Below are 10,598 nucleotides of genomic sequence, written 5' to 3'. Positions count from 1 at the left end.
ATATATATATATAATTTATTTGGAACACTTTTTTTCTCCTGAAGTTTTAAAAAAAATGCAGTGGCAAAATCACTTTTGCTATGCCATGCTTTCAATATTTATAGTGAGTTAAATCAAATGTACATGCACATAAACTCTTAGGAAAATTTCTGTTGAACCACCTTTGCGCAGTAAAGTTAATTAAAACCAGATGAATATAAGTATGTAATGTCCTCCTACACCACTTAGGTCCTCTTTGGGCTTGCAGTAGAGAGAAATTGATTTTGATTTTCAAATTAACTAAATAATGATGGACAAAAAAAAATATATCTGTATAGTTTTTTAATAGTTCATACCTGGTGTATTAATTAGACATTATTATTGCTTTTAATCCATTGATACAGGCATGGGATATAGCACAATAAAATATTCATTATACTTAACAGAAGATTCTGATCTTTCTGATCTTTAATCAATTTAAAGGAAATTTTTTTTGTGTGTACACAACACATCTATTTGGAGTTCCCTCACCAAAGGAACAGAAGACACTTTGTTAGGCCTCTCAAAAACATTGTCATATGGAATAATCTAGCAATATTGTAAAACACTTCAAAACATTGTGCCAAAAATATTAAGAGAGGAAAAATCCTTCCCATGTGAAGAAATGAAAGCAATAAACAGTAGGTAGGTATTCTACCTACAAATCTAGCAAATTAGAATACAATTATTAGAGGGTATAGTGCTAGCACATTATTTTTCATGTTCATGGGATCTGTTTGTAATGTTTACTTACGTTTTGGGTACTTTTTCCTCACCAACAGAATATTTATTGCATTGATTAAATGCACTAAGTCTTATTCTGTCATCATATTTGCTCCCTCCCCACCAGTGGCATCCTGGGAAATATGGAGATCTTCTAGCATTTCAGCCAGACTGATTCGTGGAGGACCATCATCATCTGTGTCACTTTCCACAGGAATATCTGCATCTAAAAACACAACAGAACAAAAAAACAACAAACAGTTCAGCAAACAAAACAAACCCTAAACCTCCTGAACAACCCCAAGGAAGGAAGGGGGAAAAAAAACCAACAACAAACAAACCACCAAACCAAAAACCAAACAAATCTCCCCTCAAAATGAACAATCCCATGGTGACTGCCCTCATGGAAGATGCTGAATTATGGATCAAATCCTTCACCCAGCAGAGGTTTTGGGTGTGGGAGAAAAGACATTTCTCTCTCATGTTAAAGGCAAGCAAACAAAACCCATCAACACCCGTGCAGTGCATGTGAAATACCCTGAGCACCTGAAGCTATGACATTACAGCATTTCTCTAGGCATGAGTAGTTCAGAGAATCCAAACACTGAACTTCACTCTATTTTCACCCAAATCATCATGATCTAGTTACATGCAGTTAAAAGGTCTTACTTCTGTAAATGTTGACATTCTTCCTTATGGCTTCATCTTCTTCGAGATCTTCAAGGAAGTCCTGGTATTGTCTGTAAAAGATGTTTAATGTGTTTATTCCCTTTTCATTTTGGATTGATGCAAATTTATAAACCAAAAGAAAATCAAAGAAACAAAGCCCCATGGAAGGACTGCAAGTCCTTCTGCCCTTCTTTTTATTAGCAACTCTTAGTTTCCAAATAATTAAATTTGCCTGTTCTCAATTAACTCTAATTGCCTCATTTTTTCTACTCATCCATTGTTTAGAATCTGCAGTTGCTGTATCAGTTTTGTCACTGAACAAACCAGTGACAAGCATGATTTTAGAGGAGCCTCCCTTTAGTTAGAGAGACACCTCTGTATGCTACAGATGCAACAATATTACCTGTGTCATGACTGAAGCTTTTCTTGGAAAAGCCATAAAATGTGGATTTTTTTAATATTTTGCAACAGTAAACCTGACAAACCTGCAGTGTTATCTTTAAGATTTCAGGATTTAGCCTGTTTCCACACACTCCCATCCCATTGTCCTCAGGATCTGTGTCCCCTGAAACCTCAGCAGTCAAGATACGATAAAGGTAAGCAAGGTGGGTATGATTCAAGCACTTTCTGAACTAGAGAAGGGGAAAAATGCAGAGGGATAGTGCACTTCACAGAGAACACCAAGACCATTACATGGACCAGTTAGAACAAGTCCAGAGAAGGGCCACCAGGATGATGCGAGGGCTGGAGCACCTCTCCTATGAAGACAGGCTGAGAGAGTTGGGGCTGTTCAGCCTGGAGAAGAGAAGGCTCCGGGGAGATCTTAGAGCGGCCTCCCAGTACCTGAAGGGGCTACAAGAAAGCTGGGGAGGGACTTTTCATAAGGGCAGTTAATGACAGAACAAGGGGAAATGGGTTTAAGCTGAAAGAGGGGAGGTTTAGATGAGATATTAGGAAGAAGTTTTTCACTGTGAGGGTGGTCAGACACTGGAACAGGTTGGCCAAGGAAGTTGTGGCTGCTCCTCCCTGGAAGTGTTGAAGGCCAGGCTGGATGAGGCTTTGAGCAACCTGGTCTAGTGGAAGGTGTCCCTGCTGATGGCAGGGGGGTTGGAACTGGATGAGCTTGAAGGTCCCTTCCAATCCAAACCATTCTATGATTCTATGATCCTGTCCTAGGAGCCAGCATCACGCTCAGACAGAACCAGCAGCACTTGTGCCCCCTCAGCAGCCAGCGCAGCAGCTCAGGTGTTACACTGGCTTTATCCTCACAGGAACTGAGAAAAGTTATGTCTAGACTTGGTACAGTATCCCAAGCAGAAGAGACTGAAAAGCTTCAGATACTGAACCTTTCATCATCTGTATCCGTGCCTTCTCGGTCTCTTTCTAGTTCTTTCAGCTTCCAGTTTCTGCGCCGCTGGCGTTTGGTTCGGTCGTAGCTCTTCTTTATTAATACCTGCAGTGAAAAGCAGCGTGTATTCACACACACACCTTCAGTACCACTGATGACACTCCTTCAAAATCCAAAACAACACCCAAGTCTAGACCTGGGCAAGTGTAAAATCCAGTGAACACGTGGTAAGAGTCAGTCTGGCGCTCAGAAGTTTTATATAGAATTTATATTGCATTTGTCAATTCAGAAGTTTCCAAATACTTTGTGTTATGTCCTGAGTTACTGGAGTTGTAAAACAGTTGTCACCACACAGTGCAAATTTGAACTAAACTAACCAAAAATAAGGTAAGTTAAAGTCAATGTGTTATTTAACCACCACTCAAAGATTTAAGGAGTGAGAAAAGAATTCTCAAAATTAGATGCTATTAAAATTTCAGTATTAATACCCCCCCTTCCTTTAGGCACTATGGAACTAGTGAGCATTCACTATAAAATCACATTCCCTCATACCCCTGAGGAACGCAGAGAACCTTGTACAGAGAAATAAAATGTTCTTACCACATCAGGAATATTGTGTGGGTTCATCTTATTGGCAAACTCGTCATTTAAGTTGCAGTTCGCCAAGTCGAATCTAAAATGAAAACAGATATTTTATCCTCTGTAAGTCTACAAAATTGAACTCAAGGCATCGTGTTTGCATTAAAGAGCAGCACAGTGCAAGTTCCAGCTCCCAAGAAAGAGAAATGTTGCTATATGAAGTACAGAGCAAGTAAAAAAATCCACATCAACACACAGCTGTTGTAACTATGAACAACTCTTACAAGTTCCCAAACTCTGTTCTGTAGCACTCCCAGCCTCCTGAACCCAAACAGCAATATCCACCGAGGATCTGCTGGGCTTACAACAGCTCCAATAACATTTATCTTTATGCCTCTTTCAGAATCACCCAATTTGCCTAATCTTCCAGAAATTTCACATTTGTCACTGCTGCATGCAATACTCGCTGTCAAACAAAAAGGTTTTGCCTGGTATTTAAAAAATCCCTCCCATCTATTTGTGTCTAAACTGTTATTCCAATCTGCACTCTCGAGTCAATCCTTCAGCTCTCTGACTATGAACAGTTGGTTTAAGAGGATGTAGAGGTGGGGGTGGGTCTGTTCAACCAAGGACCAAGGGACAGGACAAGAGGAAATGGCCTCAAGTTGTGCCCAGGGCAGTTGAGATGGGGTGTGAGGAAGAATTTCTTTGCTGAAAGGGTTCTGAGGCATTGGAAGGGGTTGCCCAGGGCAGTGGTGGAGTCCCCATCCCTGGAGGGATTGAAGAGTCGTGTAGACATAGTTCTGAGGGACATGGGTTAGTTGGGGACTTGTCAGTGTTGGGTTCATGGTTGGACTCAAGGAGCTTAAAGGGCTTTTGAAATCCAGGCAGTTCTGAGATTCTGTGACTTCCACTAGAAAAAGCGATTTCCTGTATTAGGACCATCTCTTCATGGCCACGATGAAAGATTCTATCCTTTTTGCTAATTCCACCTAGAAATCAGAAAAGTTCAAAACTTTCTTGATAATCCATAAGCCTGTAGAGAACCCAGAAAATTCAGTCATTAAATAATCACTTAATTAAAAAAAGACAAGAAAGAGAACAGACCCCATGACAAGGTCTCCAGGATTCAGAATGTGCCCCAAGTGTGTACAGCAGAAATACTGATGATCCGTGTTCAGCTCCGAGGTTTTCTGCACCCAGGCTTCAGCCAGCATGTGCTTGAGGAACGAAAAACAAAACACTCTTGTAATCAAACACAGCTGAACTCCTGTGGTATTACAACATTCACACTGCTACATTGCTGTTTTAAATTACATTTGTAATTAAAATTATATTCCTACATCAAGCATCCAATGTATTGTTTATTATTTATCATTTTCAAGAAAGTAAGGAAATGGACATTCTATTTCCAGCTACTATTCATATGAATTTCACTAATGCTGTTTCTGTAACTAGACAGGTTTTGTTGTTTTTTCTTGTTTGTTTTGTTTTGTTTTTTCAACTTCATAACTTTAAACCACATCTAGCTTTAGAGTGAGAAAAAAATGTTTGGTTCTGATTCATTAATTCTGATTAAAAAGAAATGCTTCTATAATCAACAAAACCAATTTAATAACTGAAGAGTTGTGAAGCTAATGTGATCTCAGTAACAATAGGAACAAGTAAGAGTTTAAACTCTTCAACAGAAAATCATTTATGGAAACGGAAATCACAAAATGCCTGTGCAATTTCCAAACCAAAACACTGGCCACATCTTCCTGAGAAGAGATTTTGCCAGCAGTAGGACGTAGAAAAGTGACTTTGTAAGGTAGAATGACTCAAAGCAGAAGTTCAGCTGAGTAAGGGAGGGAGAGAAGAGGAGAGAAAGGCCCAAAACACTGAATCAAATAGAGAGGAACTCTTACCTTGTTTGATCTTGCCCCTGCACCCGCACCTTTTTTCTTTTCTTGAACCCTATTGATATCCATAATGATAAATTCCTCCAGCTGTTTGGGGTGGAACAGGCTGTTGAAAGGGTGGCGCCAGTAGGTATTTCCATCAATTTCAGCAACTGGAATAAAACAAACAAATAAACAAACCCTCAGCACAGGCAATCATAAGGGAGAGAATTTCTTGCAAAGAAACTAAAAGGAAAAGGAACCAGTAAGCCAAAATTAAAGCAACTGCCAAACACATTTTGTTCAACTTGTGTTGTTGTAACACAAGTATTTAGGACATGGCCCATACTGCAAACTAGTGCTACAAAAGCAGCTGATCTGTGGCTGCCAAATAACACATGGTGTGTCTGAAGCACAGAGCTTTTGATTCACAAGAACCACTCTCTTGGATGTATCCTTATTAGAGGCACTGTGCTGGTAGAGCTTACCAGCAAATACCCACCAAGGCACGGTGCTTCTGGTACCAAAGTGGCTAGAATCATAATTCAGACTAGATGCTATCTAATTTTTGAGGAATATACCTGAAAAATGTAAGTGCTTAGCATAGAGCATACATGAAGTTAACACCAAGCCTGCACATTTTGCCTGGCATGCTACAGAAATCAAGCTTAGGGAACTACATCTTACTTTCACCATTAAATTTCTACGTTGGTGACTGTACAGATACATTTATAATATGATGGTCTAAAAATAGAAGATTTCATGAAAATTAAAAAAAAAAAAATTAAAAAAATTGTGCCAGTAGAAAGATCAGATGCTGCCATAGTGCAGAAAAGAACCCTCCCCAACTTACTCTGCAGAGTGGTAGGATCGATGAGGTGGATGGTACTTGTTACTCTAATGCACACACAGATCTGGCTCATGTTACCAAGACTCTGCGCCAGTTTTGGTGACAGACATACAACGTTGTCCTGCATACAAACAGAAAAGAATTTACACTCATATTGCCTTCATTTCTAATAAAGTCTTTCAGAGAAATCTGAAATAGAATTTTAAACTTTATATTTTCAGTTCTCCACCCAGTATCACCCAAGAATTTCCTCAAGACAGGTGCTATTTGCACTTTACATGCTTCGTGGGGAACAGACCCCTCCATCCCCCCTAAATACACAATAAATCAGGTTTCCATCACCAAAACCAAACTCTGCCCACTTCATACAACACCCTGAAGATGAGAGACACTACCTTGCATATTGGAACAATTTCCACAGAGAAAGTGCTTTTGTAATTGTAGACATTACTATGAATATCATGGGAGATCAAGCGTTGGGATGATTTTGATCTGTAAAACAAAAACAAAGCACTCAGGCAGGAAGAAGGACATTAATTGAAACAGGAGATAATCAGCACAAAGTACAGCAATTAAAGTACATAGCTATGTACTACATATACAAAAACTAAGGAAATGGAAAAACACATGAGGATTAGTTTTACAGTGGCCAAGTGGAAAACACTGGACTTGTGTAGAAAGGATTTTGTCTGTCTTAACTAAGCATACAGGTTCCTCACACTGTGACTTCCAAAAAATAAAAAAAATCTTTAAAAATGAAATATAAAAAGACATTTTCCAAAAGCTTTTGAGTATTCAAGGCAATAAACATAAAGGACATACCTAGATGGAACTGTACACTGAAGAAAGTCTACCATCTTCTGGGCCTGTTGCTTTGAAGAATAGTAAAAATCCAGGCCATCTGAAAGAAAAGAAAGTTTGATGAACTTATCTATTTTACTTACTCATTTACTATGTTTATTTTCCAATACAACACATAGGCTAAGTAATCTGCTGCTTATCTATACATAAGTACAAAAACAATACAGAATAGATATTCTACCTCTAACAAGCTGCCTCACTTACCATGGATCTCTTTGATGCGAAGTGTGTTTTGATGAAGCCTGTGTTTTAAAATCAGCTGCTCCAAATAGTAAAAAGTCTTCTTGTGCAGAGTCTAAAACCAAAGAAAGGTAAAATTACCAAGACTAAGAACTCTCTAGTGCAGTATCTCTGAAGAATAAACATTTATATTAAGAGATCATCTAGAGAAGGAACAGTCCAAAGTCTTTTCCAAGTAACCAAAAAGATTTCAGAGATGTGCTCTATTTACACCAAATTATTTAAAGGTTGTTTCTCATTTTTTTGTAACTTATTGCTAAAGATACCATTTTCTTTAAAGACTTCATAGACAAATCAGACTGGTTTGGGTTGGAAGGGACCTTAAAGATCATCCAGTTCCAACCCCCCTGCCATCAGCAGGGACACCTTCCACTAGACCAGGTTGCTCAAAGCCTCATCCAGCCTGGCCCTAAACACTGCCTTAAAATACAGAAGGATATTTAGTAATTCATATAAGATCCACCTGCCAGCCAGCATTTAAAAAGAATGTACTAATTATACTGGAGAGCAGAGAGCAAGTTTTTCTAAACTAAGGTCAGTAAGGAAGAAACTCAATGTGAACCCCAAATGTGTTACAGTGGCAGCGTGCAAGTGTGAGCACATCTTTTTCTGAGAAAAATCAAAAGTTCATCCAAAGATTGGTCTGCCTGATTGTTCTGCCACGAACAAATGAAAATTCTCTTTGCCTCTACCTTTTGTCTGACTTGCACTACAGCTTTCCAGAAATCCTTCGCTTCAATCCTGTGACAGTCTTCACACATTTGAGACTGAACTATATATTCCACCACAAATACTTGCTGAAGGACTGCTCCATTTATCACCTGCAAAACAAAAAGTTTAAAAGGTTTCCTCGTTAATCCTGTCAAGACAGAAAGATAGTTCACCACAGCTTATTCTGAAATAAACTTACAGACTATACAAGGTGATAGCCAGCTAGATTTGGGTCACAAACATTAGAAATAGCTTCCCAGCTTTACTGTAACAGCTGAGAGGTTTGAACCGTCTCCAAACTGTGATAAATGGCACTTTAATGACAAAATTCAGGCAGGATGAAATCAATATTCTTTCAAGATAAGCCAGTAAACACATGCTGGATTTTAATAAAGAAAACCACTTATCTAAAATGTAATAATAATAAATGAAATCATATTGTTTGCCAGAAATGCCTTAAAAAAGCCCCACACAGGGTACTTATACCCAGTTACCTCTTTCTGAACAGTCAGCTTCAGCTTCAGCCTCTTAGAATGTGGTTCAGTCCAGATAAAGCCTGCATCAATCAGCCGGACCTGCCAGTGGGAAAGAGGAAGAACTCAGCAACTGCCAGCAGCTGTACACCAGTTAAAAACATGCAGCTCTAACTAGTAGAAAACACAAGCTTATGGTATAGTTCATTGGTCCTCAACCAAGTGAGGAAGCTAATTAAAAACACATGTATCTACATCAAACCCTGAAACATGTATCTCGGATTTTCTCCCGTTAAGATTCTGAGACTAAGAGATACTTTACTAAATTAAACATGTGACCTTCAATTTAATCTATATCCAGACCTCTGCAACTCTTTTTCATATCACAGTTAATCAGTCAGAACAAGCATTGTATAAATAATTTTAGAAATATATAAAAAGAAAACAGTAAAATGAAGGTGCATTAAAAATTTGTTAGCTTCCTCCTGTTAATTATGCTCAACTCCCATCTATACAGTAACCATCGTGCAGTGTACTGTATGCAAAAGGGTTCTGAGGCATTGGAAGGGGTTGCCCAGGGCAGTGGTGGAGTCCCCATCCCTGGAGGGATTGAAGAGTCGTGTAGACACAGTGCTGAGGGACATGGGTTAGTCATAGGGGACTTCTCAGTGTTGGGTTCATGGTTGGACTCGATGAGCTTAAAGGGCTTTTCCAATCTAAGTGATTCTATGACTTCATTTTATGCAATATCAATAAATACATTATGAAATACCAACAGAATTAGCTGCTCACCTTGCTCAGTGAAGCTTTGATTTTTTTAAGACACAAAGCAAGAAGCTCTCTTGATTCTAAGGTACACTGAATCCAGGTTCCTGGAGGCTGAAGATACCTATGATAGAAGAAACATTTTACACAGTGCATTGAAGCAGCTTCAGCAAATTAAATCATGCAGAAGATGAGCCGTTATTTCCCAAGCTTTCAGTTTTAATATCAGCTCCTGTGGTGGTTTCACTCCTTTGGCTGCAGCTAAACACAGTCGCTCTCTCACTCTCCCTCCTGGCCACAAAGCAAGGGAGAGAATTAGACAGAAAAGGGCAAGGAGACTCACAGGTTGAGATAAAAACAATTTACTAATTGAAATCAAAGAATAATGATAATAACAGTAATAAGTGAATATACAAATGAGTGATGCACAGTGCAACTGCCCACCACCCACTGACCAACACCCAGCCTGTCCCCAGCCAGTGATCCTGGAGCAGAGACAGTCCTGAAACAGCAATCGCAGAAGAGCAAGAGCCTGAGTGATCCCTGAGAGAATCCCCCTGATTCCCAGTCAGCCCCGGTTAATACACTGACCGTGATGTGATATGATCTCGAATATCTCATTGGCAGAGCCAAATGCCAATTTGGGGTTTTGCTAATTACTGCACTTCCCCCTCCCAGTCCTAATGTAGCAGTGAAACAGCCAAACACAATGACCTTGAGCTTCACAAGCTTGAACTAATGACATTAGTGCTACATTAGCACTTTATCAACATTCTTCTCAGAACAAATCCCCCACTGAAACCAAAACACAGCTATTCCAGAATCCCAGAATGGTGGGGTTGGAAGGAAGGGACCTCAGGAGACCACCCAGTCAACCCCCCTGCCAAAGCAGGTTCCCTACAGCAGATACTATTCTAATTACTAAGAAAATTAACTCTTATCCTAGCAAAACCAGGAGAGCTGCAACTTTTGCCTCCTGAAGTACCAAGATTTGCGCACCCCAAGTGCATTGACTTTTAATGCCAATCCTTACCAACCTGCCCACTTTTTTCCTTTCAAGGACCATAAAATCACTTATTTAAATATCGTAGACACTATCTACCAACACCTTCCTACTTCCACAAGAAAAGAAAGATGGGAATGTGCTGGAAAATTAATAAAGATGTGATAAAACAGGCACAGCCATCAAAATGAGGAGAACTTTCCAGTCGCAGAGACCCAGCCGAGGGGCCCTGGCTTCTCTCCCCTCAGAGGGGGCTTCTCCCGGGGGTGGGGATGGAGCAGGTCCCCGCTGCCCACCTTTCACACTGCTTGCAGAAGTGGAGGGTGCCCTGCTTGGGGATGCCCTCGGTGATGTCCACCTGTGCCCGCAGACAGCCCACGCACATGTTGGCCGGGTTGGGCGGGATGGGGATCCCGCACTGGCAGCAGAGGCTGGAAAGGGAGAGAAGGGAGGAGAAGTCAGCCGGGAACAGCGGCTC

General features: G+C 40.1%; 1 protein-coding gene across 1 annotated transcript; it reads right to left on the bottom strand.

Moving 5' to 3' along the window:
• Nucleotides 1–833: 833 nt before the first annotated feature.
• Nucleotides 834–10,551, bottom strand: NMD3 (NMD3 ribosome export adaptor; the record flags this gene model as incomplete). Its single annotated transcript, XM_010174050.1, has 14 exons — nt 834–967; nt 1,411–1,481; nt 2,757–2,863; nt 3,359–3,431; nt 4,445–4,557; nt 5,245–5,390; nt 6,071–6,188; nt 6,463–6,559; nt 6,890–6,968; nt 7,133–7,223; nt 7,861–7,989; nt 8,374–8,454; nt 9,145–9,241; nt 10,417–10,551. Coding segments are annotated over 14 exons (1,471 nt in total), but the record flags the coding sequence as incomplete, so codon positions are not given.
• Nucleotides 10,552–10,598: the final 47 nt, after the last annotated feature.

The sequence above is a fragment of the Antrostomus carolinensis genome, unplaced genomic scaffold, assembly GCF_000700745.2.
Source record: "Antrostomus carolinensis isolate BGI_N321 unplaced genomic scaffold, ASM70074v2 scaffold18418, whole genome shotgun sequence".
In the NCBI taxonomy this organism is placed as follows: domain Eukaryota; kingdom Metazoa; phylum Chordata; class Aves; order Caprimulgiformes; family Caprimulgidae; genus Antrostomus; species Antrostomus carolinensis.
Note: the sequence above shows the minus strand (reverse complement) of the source record. Positions and strands in the feature narration are given on the sequence as shown.